The sequence below is a fragment of the Anser brachyrhynchus genome, assembly GCF_964034855.1.
Source record: "Anser brachyrhynchus genome assembly, chromosome: 1".
Lineage (NCBI taxonomy): Eukaryota > Metazoa > Chordata > Aves > Anseriformes > Anatidae > Anser > Anser brachyrhynchus.
In genome coordinates, this window is record NC_137694.1 from 179,652,061 (window position 1) to 179,670,508 (window position 18,448).

Here is an 18,448-nt window from a genome sequence, read left to right on the forward strand (position 1 = left end):
AATCTGAGCAAGAGAGAAAATGGTAAGGAGTTGTGTCAGTTTGTGGTCCAGGTTCAGGTGTAAAGCCTACAGAAATGGTCAGAAGAGGAAATCCTTCATGAAATCTCTGGCAAAAGATTTTTTTTTTCAGTTTCTCAAGATTATTTATATTGCCATGAGTCACACACTTTCTTCTGATGTTGTGGATTGAGCTACAGGTCACAGGCTTGTGTTTAGCCCAGCTGGTGGCAAATGTAGATTGTTGTGCCTCTGATGGCAGTTAGGTAGCCTATGTAAAATGCATGGACGATCTCAGCCAAGTTTTAATTAGGCAGCTGTCCTCATTATGGAACAAGTTTAGCCATTTGCTATAATAGGCAATTCCAGTTGCAGCGTGAAGGATAAAATAGACTGGTGTGTTAACTACTGGCTCACCCTACAAAAGAGCACCCCACGGGCAGGGCTGTGATGCATGGAGCTGGGGGACAAGTTGTACTGATGATGCTCGGGTCTATTCCTGCTGTGTGGCCCAAGGAGTTAGGTTTCCCTGAGCGCTGGACCGGCTGGCAACTAAGCATCTTGTCCTGTGACAGTTTTCATTTTTCTCCTCCACAACTGCCTTAATTTGGGTTCCCTACCTTTTCTTCAGATACAGGTTTTTTTTTGATGGACTTCTGTTTGTCTTTCCTGGGTTTTAAACACAGTATCTACTTTAACCACTTAGTAACATTACTTTTTTGAAGAACTATTATTTCAACAGGCTAAAACATCTTAGAAGACTCCTGGATATTACATGTTAAAAGGTACAGATTGCTTCCCTGGGCAAGGATCTGACACTAGCTTTTGTCTAAGACCAGTACCAGTGAGAATGCAGGATGAAATTTCATAAAACATCTGCTTTTAATTGTGAACACGTGGTACTTACTCAACAGGATCGATATTTTGGGGTACTCCTGATCTTTGAGGTGGTGAAAGGAAATGATTGATTAGACCAGAAGTCTTCAACCATTTCTGACTTGCAAATCTCCCCCTTCTACAGCTCCAGTTACCAGTGGGGCTGCACATGTCCTGTGAATTTTATCCTACTTGAAGTAAATATGCCTTTCTTTCTTTCCTGTCTTGCATGAATGCCTCAGAAGTTATCCATGGGTGTGTAGGTATCTCTGGGCTATGGTTTGAAAACCATGAGATTACTCAATCTGCAGCACCCATGCCCGTGTAAATCAGTCCTAGGATGCTCTTCTGCACAGCAAGACAAGGTTTCGTGTCCCATATCAGTCCATATTTCACTTAGAAGACTAGTGCCTTTTAAGCCTTGCAGCCTGGCAGCACCAGAGTACCTGCCAATGTTTTAGAAGTCTTTCCATGAAGAATATTTACAGAATGGGTTAATTGGTTTAAATAGCTGTGTGGCCCGCAGGTTTTTCAGGTTAAAAATGCAATAGGAAACCACCGTCAACACTGCACCACCAGCTGAGGAGGATCTGGAGACACTCCGTCGAACGGTCAAGAAGAAATTCACTTTAAATACACCTTGGACTGCTGCCTAGAAGAAGGGAGGGACCCAGTAGCTGAGGTTTACGTTACAAGCTCTATTTCTACCAATAAACCAGAGTGGACAGACGTGTCCATCTGCACTGTTTCAGGGCACTGCACTTAAAAGTGACTTTTTCCTTTTGCTAGATGTTGGCTGCTCCTCTTGGCATCGGTGGCAAAAATGCATCTAATTCAGCTGGAGTGTGCTGGGGCCCTTGGAGAATACTTACGGCGATGCATGGATGTATGGTCTGTAATAGAACAGAAAGGCACAAAAATCAGTCTTTATTTCCTCATGTATAAGCTAATGGTTCACGTGGGAGATTAAAATCCATCAACTGAATCTCAGCTGCAGTCAGTGGAATCACAAGTTGCTGAGGAGAAAGAAGGAGCTGCAGGATGAAACGTAAATATTTTGCAGAAGAAATGACACAACACTTGTCTATGGAATGGTAAACATGAACAACAATTTTTAAGCTCAGGGTTTCTTAAGAAAAGAAGATTTCCAAACATATGACTGTAAAGAAGGGAATTTTAGGGAACCAGTTCTTCAGCATGCCTAGCAATTATGATTAAAACAGTAATTCTGACCGTAAAGCAGTCATTTAAAGAGAAGTCCGGGGATAAACTCTTGTATCTCTACAGGGAAGCAGTTCTCTCTTCAACCCACATCCCCATGCACTCTGTGCTTTTATCAGCTCTGGAGCTCACCTGACTCAGCTGAGACAATTCAACTCAGTCCAGTAAAAAAATATTCACTCTCTTGCTGGATTTCTTTCTGGTGTTTTAATGTGTTGAATTGGATCAGCATAAGGGCTGAACAGTAATATAGGTAGGTTCTTGGAAAAGAGAGAGTTGACATTAGCTCTGGGACCAGGTCCTTGTATTTTGGGGCAGTGAGTTCTGCGTAGTCACAGCCAACAATTCTCCTTTCTCCCTTATGTCTATCGTCTTTCATCCCCCTCATGCTCTTGGCATCATGCCCTTATAACTTGTTCTCTACCTTTTAGCCTCGCTTTCCCTCTGTGTCACTATGGTCTTCAAAAAGGATTGTTTGTCAACACTTTTATTAGCAGAAAGAAAAACAGAGGAAGACCACAAGAATGGAGGAAACCACAGAATAAATATCAATTGAACTTCACCATGAGAACTCCTTTTGATCCACAGCAGAAATAAATAAATGCTTCCATATCAGCTGGTAAGGAGAGGTGAACAATTCTGCTAAGTACTGATGATTTATTGTCTAGAACATTGTTCTTTTCATTTTATGTCTTGCAGAAGCAATGACAACATGTCTGAAAATGTCATTACTACTAAACATTAAAGAAGATTCAGAGAGATTTTTTCTTCCTTTTTGCTGTCCTCAACTCTTCTATTTTAATTGTAGATATTCTCATCAACAAGCGAATATAATCATAGCTCCTGACACATATATGTGGAATAGCACCTGATGTCTGTTTTCAGTATTACTGGTTGTAACTAAATGTGACAGAGCCTTGCCCAATGGGTATTTTACAGAACTGATATTTTAGCTGCTCAGCCAGCTTTTGTTTAAAAGGACTGAGAGGCAGTGCAAAATCAACATTTGGTAGCTATGGTATGTATAAACATCATGTTAACCTGACTTCAGGACAAGTGTTAATTTCTTTCTCCTAAGATTAAGGAAACCTCTCCACTGGAGAACACCCTGGCCGGCGCAGATCGGGCTGCGACTCCACGTGTTTGAGCAGTTCCCTGCCTCTCCCCCACCATCTGCTCCTGTCCTCAGATCACCCTCTTTGACGTACTGGCCCAGCTGCCCTGTGGCCACGTTCACAGCTCACTAATTGATCTAGCTGAGAAATAACCACAGGACAGCACAGACAGATGCCAGCACAGCGCGGGGCAGTGGGCAGGAAGTGCAGCGATGGGGAACGGGCTCCTGATGGTAGCTGAAGCGAAGCCACGGGCTCACAGCATGCTGCACAGCAAGTGTAAATCAAGCAAAACACAGGATGCTGCCTCTTTATCTTGCTTGGCAGAGGACTAGCAGCCCTGGGACCAGGTTGTCGGCTGGTTGAGGATGATCCAGACTCGGTTTTATTTGTGAGATTCCCTCCTCTCTTTGCAGCTGGCTCTGATGCCCATTGTGTCCTCCATCGACAGCCCAGCAGAGCACCAGTGCAGGCATCTCCCCCTCCTGAATCACAAACAGCTTGGATTAGCAAAATGAATCAGCAGGGCTGGTCAAGCTGTCGGGGTGGTGACCAGGGGAGGAGGGGCGATACTTGCCATTTGTGGCAGCAGTGAAATCTGGATGGACTGTAAAGCTTTCCTGAAACCCCACACTCAGAGCAGGCACCCTGGGTAGCTTGCAGGCAGGTGGTAAAGCCCTTCTGAAATCACGATGTCTGTGCTACATGATGTCCATGCTAAGATGATGAGAGGACTGAAGCACCTGTCGTACGAGGATGGGCTGAAAGAACCTGGCCTGTTTAGCCTGGAAAAGAGGAGACTGCGGGGAGACCTCATCAATGTGTATAAATATCTGAGGGGAGGGTGTTGAGAGGATGGGGCCGGTCTCTTCTCAGTTGTGCCCAGCTACAGGATGAGAAGCAATGGGCACAAACTGAAGCACAGGACGTTTTGGCTCAACGTGAGGGGGCACTTCTTTACTGTGAGGGTGGCAGAGCACTGGAACAGGTTGCCCGGAGAGGTTGTGGAGTCTCCTTCTCTGGAGATATTCAAAACCCGCCAGGATGCCATCCTGTGCAATGTGCTCTAGGTGAACCTGCTCACCAGGGGGGTTGGACTGGATGGTCTTCAGAGGTTCCTTCCAACCTCGGCCATCCTGTGATTCCGTGATTCTGTGCTGGACTTGTCCTTGAAGCTCTAGGAATATAAAATATCTTTAGTGCCATGCAAGTAGGAAGCTCTGTTCTCTCTCAGTGCACTCCTACAGCATCACCTGCTGGGAACCCCACAAAAACCTGTGCTAACATACCCCCCAAAAAAAGCCCCCAAACCCCGCGGGGCAGGCAGGGCTTCATCCCTCCTCCCACCCGGCCTGGGGTGAGACTCCTCCTGTGCCAGCAGGCTCCGAGGAGCACCTCCACGCCGAGAAAAGGAACAAGCTCCCTGTCACCGGGCGCTGCGCACCTGCACCGCCCGCCTCGTCCCCTCAGCGGGCAGGGCCGGGCCGCGGCCGCCGCCTCCCTCCCGCCCCCTCAGCCCCCAGCCCCGGCGGCCATAAGAGGCGGCGGCGGCGAGGCCGGGCCGGCAGCGGCGGGGCAGCCGCCATGAAGTCGCCTCAGGCAGAGCGCCCGGCGAGCCACGGTGGGTGGCGGGGGGCCGCCAGGTCTACCCTCGCAGTGCGGGGGGCTCGGCGGCTCCTTCAACCGCTTCTTTCTTCTTCCCTCCCTCCCTTCAGGCTCCGGCCGTCGCCCCGCGGAGCTGCCGGAGGAGGCGGGCGGCTTGGCGGAGGCGCTGGGCGAGTTCGAGGCGGTGCTGGAGGACTTCGCCTGCCCCGCCGGCCGGCGCCGCTTCCATTACGGCGAGCACCTGGAGCGCATGAAGCGGAGGAGCAGCGCCAGCACCAGCGACCTCAGCGACTCGGAGAGTGAGTGACGGGGACGGGGAGCCCCCGAGGTGGGCTGCCTGACCCTGCCCGGGCACTGCCACTTCTGGGGGGCCCGGGGGTTCGTCTCTTGTGGCTTATTTTAGGGGAGAAGCGCAGGGTGTTGGTGAGCCCCGGGTTGGCTCCCCCAGTGTCGCAGGGAGCGGTTTGTTGCGTGTCAGGAGTAAGGTAAAGGAAAAAAACTGGTTCTAGAGGCAGTAAGGCTGGAAAACTTGGTGTGAGGGGAGGTCAAGCTGCCAGCTGGTAAAACATTGAGGTATCTTATAGCCTTACAAGAAAAAAAAAGCGTCCCTAAATAAAACAGGAATCAGTGGGGCTGTTCAGCCCGAACATCAGTGGGATGAGCAGCAACTGAAGTATGCTTTCCAGAAGAGACTGAAACTAACCCAGGCTCCTGGCTTGGCCAGCAGAGCTGTTCTCACTCTTCTGGAGGTGATAATCTCAGGCAACTTGCGTCTGAGCATACTCGGCATGCACAAACAGTGTGCAGAGAGCTTGGGACAGAAAAGGTGGGAAGAGGATATCAACCGGTATCCTGCTATGAGCAAGAAAATCTACAGTGGGAACTAAGTTTTTTCCTAGCAAACTAGAAAAGTCTTACCCCTCTTAAATTCACTAGTCAGGGAGAAAATATCTTCCCTGTTCTCCTTGGCAGTGAGAGAATCAAGCGCTGCTTTGTCAGAGGTAAGTTCTGTTTAAAAACAAGCTATGCCCAGGTTTTTTTTTTTAGTTCCTAAACTAAATGTTTTCTTTAAGGTTATCTTCATCAAACTTCCCTTGTTTTTCAGTTACTTGCAATAAAACTGCTCCTTTCTGCTGTGCATCTTTTCAGTGTGCATCTTTGACTTCCTAGTGGTTAAACTGTGACAGCACAGCTTCTCAAACTTATCAGAGCTGTTTATTTCTTCAAAGGGTAGGATTAATTTCATTTCAGTCACAGGCAGCTTTTTAACTGCCCTGGACTTGGATTCCTTGCCTAGCCATGTCTTTGGATTTTGTCTGTAGTCAGTGGGGATGTGTGGATCAGGATGTTAATACATTGCTGCTTCGTAGTGGAGTGGGTGAATTGTTCCTTGCAAGTAAGCCTCCCGCTCTCCTGCTGAAGGAGACTTAGGAATGTATGCCTGATCTAGGTTGAACACCATCCTTTTACGTGGCTGAGGGTGCATAAGCTGAGGCCTGCCTTCACTGAATCAAACCGGAGTATGGGAGCAGTTCTGTAAATCCAGGTCTGTTATTAACAGCAATGGTACAGCCCTAGTGTTACAATTTCTTGTGCAGTCTTTCAGTGTTGTAACTTGTTATCCTCTTGCATACTCTTATGGAAAATAAGAGGCACTTCAATCAACAGCGATTATCCAGTAAAATATTCTACTGTTGGGAAAGTGAAGAAAGAAAACAAAACAGTATCAAGAACTTAAGCTTTATCCATGCAAGAAGGGTGCTTGTAGTTGCTTGGCGTATCTGCTGTGGTTCTGTAAACTTGCATCTTGAACAGTGCTTAAAATTGCTGTTAGGATCAGAAGGAAGGGCATTTTAGGGAAGGTATTCTTCTGACAGGGCAGAAGACCTAGTGAGAGACCACATACCTAGGCAAACTGGCAGACTAGATCTTCAGGAAGGTCTGGAAAATAAAATTCTGTATCACAAAACTTAACTGATTTAGACTCAGTACACTTATAGGATAGCCTGATAGACAAGGGTTGAGGACTTGGTACAGAGCCATCAGGGATCTTGAGCTAGGAACATGTCAAGCTTCCCAATGCCAGCCTGTGCTGGGGCTAGGGTTCCTCCTTTACTGATGTGTGATGTGGAGGGTGGCTCTGGACAAATTGGAAGTCCCAGACTTCTGAGTGCTAGTGTACACCAGGCCAGGAGGTGCACTAAGAGACTTGTTGGGATCCAGCTGCCTCAAGCATATGAGGATATGTTAGAGGAAACAGAAAACCAGCCAGCTTTCTTCTTTTCTCAGAAAAGGCCCAGTAAGACACTTTTTCCTGAAGTCATCGTTCCGTGCAGACAGCTTGTTTTGGAGCTGTAGTAGGATTGTAGAGGGATTGCAGACTTATGAAGAGCTCCTTTTATAAAACAGGGTCCAGTGTCTGATGTAGTCCAGCTACACTCCCTATGTCCATTTTAAGAATAGGTTTAGGGAGTTTTCTATTTAGCCAGGCTCTTTCTGTTCAAACTCAAGTTTTTTTTCCTTATGGTCACCTTTCCTTTGGTCTCCATCCTTTAGGGCAAGTAGTGCTGAATAGCTGACCTCACTATTCCCGTGGTAACACTTGGGTTAAACTTCACTACAGGATCAAGGAGAAACTGGGCTGAAAGAGCAAGCTGTTGCAACACAAATCTGCAACAACACAGAAGAAATGCCAACAATATTCTCTGTAGATAGGTTGAGTTATGATCTTGCTCATGAAGGCTGTTTTGATCTTTGCAAAATTTTCTTATCTGACACTGAAAACTATTCCAGTTATACTTAGTAATGTATTTACAGAACAGTTCAGACTGTATTTTAGTACTATACCTTGTTGGTAGAGTAATCTAATCATCTTAACTGATGTGAAGTGGCTGAATGTTAGGCATACCTATCTTTTCTGCCACTCCTGCAGTGATACCTTTGATTCTAGGGTGGGACTGTAAGGGGAGGCAATGTTTTAACTCTCTATTTCAGGGTATCTGAATCAGTCTTAAATTTAACTTTCCTGGAAGCTAGTGACCGATATAAAACAGCACTATGACCATTTGATATAAGGGTAAGGAAAGCCTTTCCTGAGACCTATGCTGTGAGGATGAGTCTATTTGATTTAAACAGAAGTATTTACAAAAGGTCTTTATCACTACAGCTAAGCTTGCAGATATTATGTGGTTTTTGTGCTTTTTGTTAGAACCGTACGTTCTTCTTGAGGAAGCTGGCACCAAAACCACTAATTGAAATTCTTATATTACGTATTTCAGCATCTTAAGGGGAGAGAGAAAAAAAATGAAGACTACTTCGGAAAATGGACATGATAGGACAAGATGTGGGAGAGCCAAGCACTGTTACTTGACTGAATGATCTTTGGATGAGGTCTGCCTTGGCTGTGGTTAAGTATTGTACATAACACAACGGACTCTAGATCTTACAGTAATAAAAGTGTTAGCATGTGCAGATGTTCATGATCTTAGTGCTTGGCCCACAAGTGCTACATTAACCACAACAGCTGATGGGGTCAGTGCTGGAAATCATGATGCAATTGGGGATTCAGTCCAACACTCATTCTTGAGTGAATGCCAATTCTGTTTCAACTTGATGTATTCAACTGAATCGAAGTGTAACAGCTTCATGCTTTGGGTTATTGATTATGCTGAAACTTCTGAGCTAAAGGACACCTTTTGCTATTTACTGCCTATGTTGGTTGTGATAAAATAGGATTTGTGTTAGGGAGTGCTGTCTTGTCAAAAATCCACTAGTGTGAATGCAACAACACTCTCAAACTTACAGAGAATTTGCTACTTGTGTGTTGGAATAAGCTTAGGACCCAGGGGAATGGCATGGAGCTGCTTCTGGGGAGGGTCAGGCTGGGTATTAGGAGAAGGTTTTTCACCGAGAGGGTGGTCAGGCATGGGACAGGCTCCCTAGGGCAGTGGTTACAGCACCAAGCTGCTGGAGTTCAAGAAGTGTTTGGACAACACTCTCAGACACATGGTCTGATTTTTACTGCATGTCTACTCAATTCATTTTGCTTAACAAAACATGGCAGTGTCAGGACACTCTTCAAGTTTAGGCTTGGGGTAACAAACCAAAAGTGAGATCTGATGAGAGGCTGAGAAGGGAAGCACTCTAGCATTTCTTGTGCCAAAGCTATAATAACACCTAGAGGCTAAACCATAATCTGGTGTTGTACTCTCTGAAATGTTTTGATTTTTAGCTACAGATGCATCTTCTTCCTGAAACAGGTTCAGTTTCCAGTCTGCCTATTAAAAAGCATCACAAAATAAAATGCATCAATTCAGTTCTGGTGCTGACAAAGCCTGCAGTGCATCTTCGTAGTCACTTGTAGGGACATGCAAAGGCTTTCTGGCAAACACCTCCTGTCTTTTAAACACAACAGAAGACTGTGAGGGCATCTACAACTCTGTGTGGTGGAGCAATGACTCTGCTGTCTAGAGCTGAAGCATCAGCCGCTGTTAATGCTGCAGCACTCATCCTCAAAAGCTAGTTTACATTTGTGATATCTGTGCCTTCTCTACATATTGTAATATAAAGACAGCAGAAATGACTAAAGAGACGAAATAGTTTCCAAATGACTAACTGGACTGAAGTGTCAGCCTAGAGATGACTTGACTTGGGTGGGGACAAGCTTGTCTTCCAGAACACCATGAGTGACAGTAGGAGAGTGGCTGCTACCTCGCCCAGTCTGAAAAAAAAGATCAAACCAGCAAGTTTCATATAAGAGCTCTTTCTTTGCATGGTGTGTAGTTAAACTATAAACTATATACCTTTAAGATATCATGGATGTTAAAAACATACATGCTCAAAATAACTAGATAAATACATGGGACTGGGGAGGTACATCCTCAAGGGACTATTTTATGGTAAGAAGCTACTGGCAGCTTAGAAAGTATGTTGATTTGTGCATCGTTAAGACCTGGTGGAGTTACTTTAAATTATCTGTTTGCACCGTGCAGGTGCTTAAACTCTTAAACTCTTGTAGGCATCTGCTGTGAGAGACAGGATGTGGAGTAGATGAGCCTTTGGTCTTGGCGACAAGTCCCAGTCTTGCACAATCAAGAGGAGAACATTTTAAGGAGGTGGATTGCCTGTACAGATTTCTAACGGCCTGTCTCTAAGATGAATATGATACAATATTTATAAAGGAAAAAAAGAAGGAAGACTTCATTTTATGAGAACTCTCTATTAATTCATCTGAAAAAATACTGTTTTATTAAATTACCAAGACATTTAAGGGGAAGAAAACCCAGGGGTTTCAGGTATGTAGGCTTCTTCAATTTAATGAGAAGTGTGCTTTTTGGTAAGATTTTCATTCTTACCTCTTCGGCATACTTGTTGCTCTACTGCCTCATGAGTAGTAAGCATGATTGGCGAGTGGGATGGTAAGCTTTGTGTGTAATGAAGTTGTACTTGCACATCTGAATTTGTCTTCCTAGATTGCTTCCTCGTAACTTGTAAATATGTGGCTTGAAATCTTTTAAATCATTAAGCCTAGACATGTAAATAGTGAGATTTTTGGGTCACCTTTGGAATGGATGGCTAGGCAAAAGATGGTAAATAATGCAGTGAAATGTGAGCATGATTATGATCAAAATAAACCCAATCCTTGAGGGCTGCAGCCTATTCACCAGAGCTCATTTCGCAATGCATGTTCCTCACTCCAGCTAGTGGCATTAGAAATTCCAGACTTTATTTTTATTTTCTTAGCAATTAGCCTATGTTCTGCCTGGCAATGAATCATGCACTCTGTTTGTCAAATGCTGAATATCGTTACACAGTGAACTCATGATTTGTAAAGACTTAAGTGGAGTTGTAACGCTTCTCTGAAAACTTGAGGAGAGTTTTCTTAAACTTTCCTTAGTGAAAATTACAGCAAAAATCTTACTGACTTGGTGTTTCTTAAAATTGTCCTGAACTATGGCACTAGAAAGAACATAATACTAGGTCAGACAGCTGAACTTTTCCGTTGTCTGTTTTAAAATGAAAAGTTTGAGGTTTTCCTCCTTTGGTTAATTGCTGTCCAGAACCTTTCAATTGTTCACTTCATGTAAATATAGCATGTTCCCATGGTATTGCAGTGGGTTTTTTTGTGGTTTATCTATATATTGGAACAGCAAAGGGCAACACTAACTACAGATTGCATTGCCAGAATAAAATATACCCGTATTTATTTCAAACCCATAATTTTGCAGCTATTGGCTTAGTTGAACTCGTGTAAATCAACTCAGTAGCTTAGCTATCAGAATTTAACATCTCTTCGTAAAGAGACAGTGTTATAGTACTGATTTTTTCTTAAAAACTGCCCCTTTAGCTTTTTTTATATGCGCACAGGCATGAGAACAAAAATACAAAGGAAAAGAAGCAATGGCTGCAAGAAACTCGCATTGCAGTGGGAGAGCAGGGGCTGGATGAGGAAGAACAGCAGTAAGAGATCCTTGGCATCAGCTTCCAGCTATTAGGTTGCAGGGGAGGTTGTATCTCCGTGGCAGTGGAAATCTTTCAAAACCCCTTTTTTGAAGGCAAATGAGCAAGTCTTGGCTGTGGCGGCTGGTAGAGAGCAAGGACTGAAATGTCCTTTTCCCAGAGCTTTCTGCCGTGGAGCCACACTTGCCAGACCTGGTATTTTTGTGCAGTGGATACTGTAAGAACTTTTTAACGGGGCATTGCTTTCAGGTTTTTATTATAAATTTGATAGTTGGGCTGTATTCCTCTAATCACCAAAATTTCTGCTGCTTGTTGGCAAGTGTAAGCTAAAGTCAGTACCTAAAATCTTTGTTTTTTGAGAGATATTGGAATTTTTTTTCTTGAAACAACAGTTAATATTACAAGCCATCAAAAGGTAGCTCTGTCTTGTGAAAACCTTTCACCTCTTGTAATTTTTCCAGCACTGGAAGGAAGACACTTAGGTATTTAAAGCAGTGCTTCTGTCTTCTTTACAATGGGGCAAAGAGAAAATATTTCCTAGGCTTGTGGAAACAAGCATGAAATAATGTTTCCTGGTTTGATGTGTTGTTGTGAGGTGGTTGGTCAGCGCTTCCAAGTGTATATAGAAGGGCTGTGGAGAAAGCTACAAAAAGAATCAAGGGTGACTGCTAATTCAGGTGTGTGAGTGGATGTGAATAAGATTTGTATCACAGAATCATCTAGGTTGGAAGAGACCTCCAAGATCACCGAGTCCAACCTCTGACCTAACACTAACAAGTCCTCCACTAAACCATATCGCTAAGCTCTACATCTAAACGTCTCTTAGAGACCTCCAGGGATGGTGACTCAACCACTTCCCTGGGCAGCCCATTCCAATGCCTAACAACCCTTTTGGTAAAGAAGGTCTTCCTAATATCCAACCTAAACCTCCCGTGGCGCAACTTTAAGTGGCTGATTAACCTTCTGTAAGGTGAGTTGCCTTCAAGTATTCACGAAATGAACACTTTTCTTCCAGCTATATATAAGAGCAACTGGAGCTTTGGATGGTGTGCGTGAGGTTTGTAATACAGATTCCCAGCATCACTACATCTGGTGTCTGGATGCTAGCAGCACAGACTGCACATTAAAAGCATGCTCAGCTTTATAGCCAGTGTTCTCTGGATTATTTCTTATTAATTCACATAACTCTAAAACCTTTAAAATACTAAATTATTTGAATGCTCATGCTTTTCCCAACTGTGCTACCTCAGACATGTGTTTCAACTTCTGTCTGTTCTTTCAGTGTGGTGTGCTCTTGGCTGCTGCCCCATTTATGTGAGGTGTTGAGTTATTTGGCTTTTTCATAATGGTAGGGGTTTTGTCCTGATCAGTTAAAACTTTCCATTCAGAGTCCCTTGTTCACTAGGGTTTGCATCTTGGCTACAAACATGTGGTTTTAGTTGAAAGCTGCTCCATGAGCTGAGTTCAGGAAGAAATTTGTCATACCTTTAACTATTACTTTAAGACCACTAATGTGCTAGGATTCATGTTCATTGTATGGTGCTGGTCAGATAATGTTGTGGAGCAGTGTTGACTCTCCTCTCCCCCTTAGATGTGTTAGGTTTTGATCTTTTTAGGAGCTGCTTCTAAAAGATATTTCTTTAAATTCTTGTGTTTGGAACTTTCTCGTAGTTCTGCTTTGTATTCCCCAAATCTGTCTGAAATTTCTTAGTAGGTTGGTTTTGATCTGCTCAGGTTTAGAGAGGCCAACAAACACTTAAGAGTGAAGATAAGTCACAATGAAAACATAGTGTGAAGAAACACCCAGCTTGTTCTGAACAAGAAATACCAGCCGACAGCTGATCTGGCCATGCAGAGTTCCCAGGCATCAATGTCACCTCACCACTCAGTTTGCACAGTGCGTGTTGCACGTGTGTAGCATTTGCTGGAGCAGGAGCTGAGCTGATTGCAGAGAAACTGTGCAAGATCTGGTACTGCGATGGGTCAGTGTACATGAACGAGGGAAATCTCCTAGGGTGAAGCTTCTTGCAGACCTTGGCAAGGAGAGCTGTGGTCCTGCTGCGTCTTGCCGACTCAGCAGGGCTGCCTTCACTTAACCAGGGCAGTCATCTCCTGGCATAGCAAACGGGACAGATGTCCAAAAAACATGACAATTTTCACTTGGATGGCCCTGATGGTGCAGTGTAACTGCCTCTTGGCCAGGCTTCTGAAGACAAATGGTACAAGTGCTGCAGGTAGGCAGATCGCTGGCTTCGGTGGCAGTCATCACCCTGTATAATGACATAAATTTATATGCTGGGAAATGTGCCAAATAGAGACCTTTGCCACAGTCGCATCACAACAATTTTCTCTTTTTGTAGAGCTACAACTTTCAGATCAATTTTCAGCTCGAAACTGCAGGAACTACCAGTTCTGGTCTCTAACACAATGGCAATTCCTCCTTCCAGTGAAAACATGACAAATACTTTGTGTGAGCTGCACACATCAAAAGAGGGAAGATAGCAATTGGTATTTGTGAAGCTTAAGGCCTGTCCTAAAATCCGGGAACATCAGAATGATGCAGGAACCTTTCCCATTGCTTTCCATGGCATGTAAAGCTTCATCTAAAAGACCATCTAAAATAAGATTTAAGAACATCTTGTGTACAGGTTTACTGCTTCATGAACTCGAGAGTTGAGCAGGAAGGCTTTTCTGTTCTCAACTAGGCACTGCTTTTTGCTGTATGTCATTGCCACAGCTATGGCAAACTATGTAATTATGCTTTATGTAACAGTACTTCTGAGGGACTCTTGTCCTAGAGCTCTTAACTTAGATTTTAAAACAGTTTTTGAAAACTTCAAGTAACTGAAATCTCCCAGAACATTGTAAATCCTACAGGCCCTACTGGGTTTAACTTGGTGGATGTGGGATAACTGCAGTTCCTGTAATATTTCCCAGCTGATGCTGACTGCAGGGAAAGCTGACACTTTATTATAGGAGGTGAGATTGAGCCTAGGTCTACGAGCTGTTTAACAGTAGGTGTGGGAACAACAATTTTCAAACAATACATAATTGATTTGTCTCTGTTTTTAAAGTCTATAAACTTGAGTTCTACAGGCTCTGGAGCCTGTATCAGAAACATCCCGTTTCTGTCTCTAATTCTGTTGCAAAACTTAAGAAGGTGGTATTCTTAACTTGCATTGTCACTTTTTAACAGGTGCAGACTCACTCTACAGGAACAGTCTCAGCCTCAGCGATGAAAAGCTTAACTCTCCAACTGCATCTACTCCAAGTTTACCATCTCCATCAGTAACTCCATGTAAAGGTAAATTCTAATTGTTGACACTTTTGAATTCTCAACCTAGATAAGCTTCTTCATTTGGGCAAGGATTTGCACAAATGCATGGACTCTTGTTTTTGAATGACCACAAAACTAAGGATTATGGTTAAGCACACTCCGGGTGCAAGTATTATTGCTGCTTTTGATCATTACTGCATCCACACTTCTTCATGTGTTATCCAGCAACTCGTCTGGTTTTGAATGACCAAGCTGAAGTCTAACTTAAGCAACTAAGTAGCCTAAATGTTCCAGCTATGTAGAGGAATACTTAGCCTGAATGGAGGGGTGCAGTGTGTGACTTCAGAAGCCTTTCAAGTTAAAATGATCATTCAGATCCAAGTAGACCTTGCACTGCTGATTCAACCCAAGCACTAATAATTCCTTCCTCCTTTGTAGCTGTAGAGTTTCAGGACAGTTTGTCTTGCAGCTGATCTAACTCACCAGAAGGTTTTTCATACAGGTAACTTAGATTAAGCCTGGACTAGAAATACCAATAAATGCAACAAACATGCATGCGCTAAATGGTGCTGTTTTAACTGGTGTTCTCATGCATGCTCAAGGGTTTTTCACTTTCATGTGTTTTACGCGTTGACCAGTCACAAATAAATAAAATGTTCTCTTACTGATTACCATGATACCAGGGAAAAATGAGTCATAGTTAATAAGAAGCAGGGGGTTAAAAAATGTCTCAGTTAAACTGGTACTATTAAGTTAATGCTTGGCCAAGAGTTGCACTAAATGTCAAGATCTTCCTGATGAGAAGATACAAATAGGTAGAACCAGCTTGGAATAGACCACAGAAGTGAGATACGGAAGCCACTTGACATAAGAAGTAGATTGGATGGAGCCAGTGGCATTCTCAGGAGTGGAAACTTTAAGTGCATGTTTGAACTTAAATTTATAATGTGTAGATCAAGATCAAAGGATCTAACACCTCAGCCACTGATACTGATGTGACTTAAGAGGTTTAGATTTGGGCAGGGCTGGGAGCTAATTGTTTAGGATTCGGCTATGGCCATGAAGGCATTATCTGAATATATACAGTAAGGAAGAATGGAAGAATCCTACAGTAGCGAGGACATGGCTGAGTTGACCTACAACTTTTTTTCCCACTTCAACTTCTCCTTTTAAAGCAAGCTAAAACTTTGTATCTATATATTTGGCAAAAGCGAAGCAAACCCCTGTTTAGCCATCTCCCCTGTTTTCTAAGAATGCATCTGGACTGCAGCAACCCTGTTGAACTTACCTGAAAATAATCTGGAGCAGGTTTAATACTGCTGAAAACTATTTGGGGAGTTGTGCGGTTCCACTGGCTTATTTTTGGTCAGACAAAAGTGTCATCTCTCTAAGTATTCATCCCTGAGTATCACCGACTGTCTCTTCATAATTTGCAGCAAAGCTTGGCGACACAAAGGAACTGGAAGAATTCATTGCGGATCTTGACAGGACACTAGCAAGTGAGTAGATTTCAAAGACTGCTTCTTGCTTGCTGCTGTTGCAGAGTGATGAAAACCAATGTATTGGGGGGTGGGGGGACAGACTAGAAATAGTTTTATATAATGTAGCTTTGTTTTAGTTTGCTAGTTTGTATCATTGTGGTTAAGAAGGTAAAATAGACTGAACTCTGGTCTCTGCCTAAATGTTCAAGGCATGCAGTTTATCTCACATGACAAAGGCTGCACTCCTGTGTACTTCTGTCCCCATTTGAGGCAGCTGCAATTCATTTCTTCTTGTAAGATACTTCTTTAAATTCTTAAAACTGCTAAGATAGGAAAAACTGCTAAGATAGGAGTTTGTGTTTCTTAGTTAGACGGCTAAGTGACTGGAGGAATGTCTGTAGGTGAGGGATACTTCTCATATCACACCTTGCTTTGTGGAAAAAGTTGATATCCATATTTATTACCTTAGATTAAATGTTAAGCTCCTGTTTGATCTTACTTTTACCAGGAATGGAATTTAACAATCATTTCCTCTGTCACTGTCTAGAAATCGTATTTTCCAGTTATTCTACTGGGTTCTCCGTTATGATTTGGGGTGGAGAACAAAACCCCAAACACCTTCCCTGTGCTATATTCTGCCTGTGTCTGCCTATTCTACTTCCTGCCCTATTTGTCTGGGGCATGATAATGTTGTTTTTTTGTGTGTGTGTGGAACCAGACTACAGAACCCCAAACAACAACACTTCATAGGACTAGACTGAAACAGCTGTATGTTTAAAAATAAAAAAAAAAAAAAAACAAAACAAACACAACAAACAAAAACCTATGAACTGAGTTTCTTCTATTCATTAGGTAATTTCCCTTCCCTGTAATTCTTGAAGCCTTGGCCATCTGCCTTGGATTTAACTCAAGACAGCTGCCCTTCTGAGCTTCCTACTTCCCTGTTTTCTTACTTGTATCTTGAATAAGAGAAGTGAAACCAGGATTAAGATATTTCTGGTTTCCTGACTTCTGTCCTGGATGCATGCTTGAGCTAACTGTCCTTACCACTTAAACTTAATCAACTGACTGCTTTTCTGAAAAACTTGAGTTTGAAGACTTATGTAGAACAAAGAAATCAGCAACTACTTAATTTGTACCTCACACAGCTGTGGTGCAGTAAGTCTTAAGGGGCTGCTTGTAGTATATTGGTCTCACTGTCCCCTTGCAAGGCACAGCCAAAGTGAGGGCAAGTTTTGCTACCTGCTGTGATATTCTTTACCAGCTAATCAAACCTTTGGTTAACTCGGCAGAGTCTCATTTATAGTGACACATGTTTTAGTGATACACTATCATATGCTGAAGTTCTGGGAAAAGTCTAATTTCCATCTGCTATTTAATGTCACATTTTTGAGTAGTAATTCTATTTAGACGCTCAAGGTTGCACAGGCCTTTGTGCAGATGCCTTTAGAAGCATAATAAAATTGTTGCCTTAAATGGCTGTATGTTAATCTTTTAGCTCATGTTTTAAAAAAAAAAAAGGCATAGGTGCTGCCTGTTGGGCAGCTAGCAATCTTATTAAATACAGAATTTACAGCTCTTGTTTTGTATTTCTAGGTATGTGAAATGAATCTCTGGCGTTGTTTGCCTATGAATGTCATCTGAAGGATAAGTGACATCAGTCACTGAAAACTGCTGCCCTTGTCTGATAAATTTCTTACCCAAGATACTCATCGTCTGAACATAACCTCTGTAAACTTGTACAAGTATTTAACTGGCAAACATCAGTGTTGTTACTTTGCAGCAGGTGGAATCGTATAACTTAAATGTTACAGCTATATTTTGCTTTAAAATATAGCTTAAATTTTAATTTAAAGTTGCTTTTATGAAAATATATTTGTAATTTTATATAGTTGAGAACTTTTAATGCTTTTTTTTCCATTTATAATATATTTTTGTAAACAAATAAACCCTAAACTGGAATCCAGATGTCTGAAACTTTCCTGTGAACTATGAAATAGGAGCACAAATTAAGCTCTTATTGAAAACAACATCAAGCTTGAAAATATCTGATGAGGCTGTATTTCTTGTTAGGCAAAATGTATTTAAGTGGTCTTCATAGGGGACGTTGGGTTGTTCTCTTCAAATTGCTTGGGTGAGAGTATTTTGTACTATGTAAAATTAATACAGTCTGGAAAACAAAATCAGTCAAACATGTATACTAAAGTAAATCTGAAATAACACTGACTTAGTAGAGATTGGAACAATAGCACCTATTTGAAATGCTGTCTAAAAGCAATCTTTAAAATCACACATCGTTTCATAGTAGGTACTAATGGGGAGGTTAGGTATTTAAGCCCAAAAGCTTATGGAGATGCTGTAGCATCAAGAAAATACTTAAATCTCTGGATGTCTTTGAAACCAGACCCTTGGGTCCA

At 42.7% G+C, this 18,448-nt stretch overlaps 1 protein-coding gene across 1 annotated transcript; it reads left to right on the forward strand.

Moving 5' to 3' along the window:
• The first annotated feature begins 4,565 nt into the window (after nt 1-4,565).
• Nucleotides 4,566-17,993, forward strand: RGCC (regulator of cell cycle). The gene is made up of 5 exons (XM_080554881.1): nt 4,566-4,830; nt 4,925-5,113; nt 14,470-14,577; nt 15,987-16,049; nt 17,628-17,993. The coding sequence occupies exons 1-5, from the start codon at nt 4,794-4,796 to the stop codon at nt 17,633-17,635; spliced, it is 405 nt and encodes a 134-aa protein (XP_080411007.1). The 5' UTR covers nt 4,566-4,793; the 3' UTR covers nt 17,636-17,993.
• Nucleotides 17,994-18,448: the final 455 nt, after the last annotated feature.

Excerpts from the sequence above, each read along its gene's own strand:
- RGCC (XM_080554881.1), top strand. The coding sequence starts at position 4,794 with ATGAAGTCGCCTCAGGCAGAGCGCCCGGCGAGCCACG. Across the intron at positions 5,114-14,469 it reads CGACCTCAGCGACTCGGAGA|GTGCAGACTCACTCTACAGG; the intron begins GTGAGTGACGGG and ends ACTTTTTAACAG. Across the intron at positions 14,578-15,986 it reads ATCAGTAACTCCATGTAAAG|CAAAGCTTGGCGACACAAAG; the intron begins GTAAATTCTAAT and ends CATAATTTGCAG.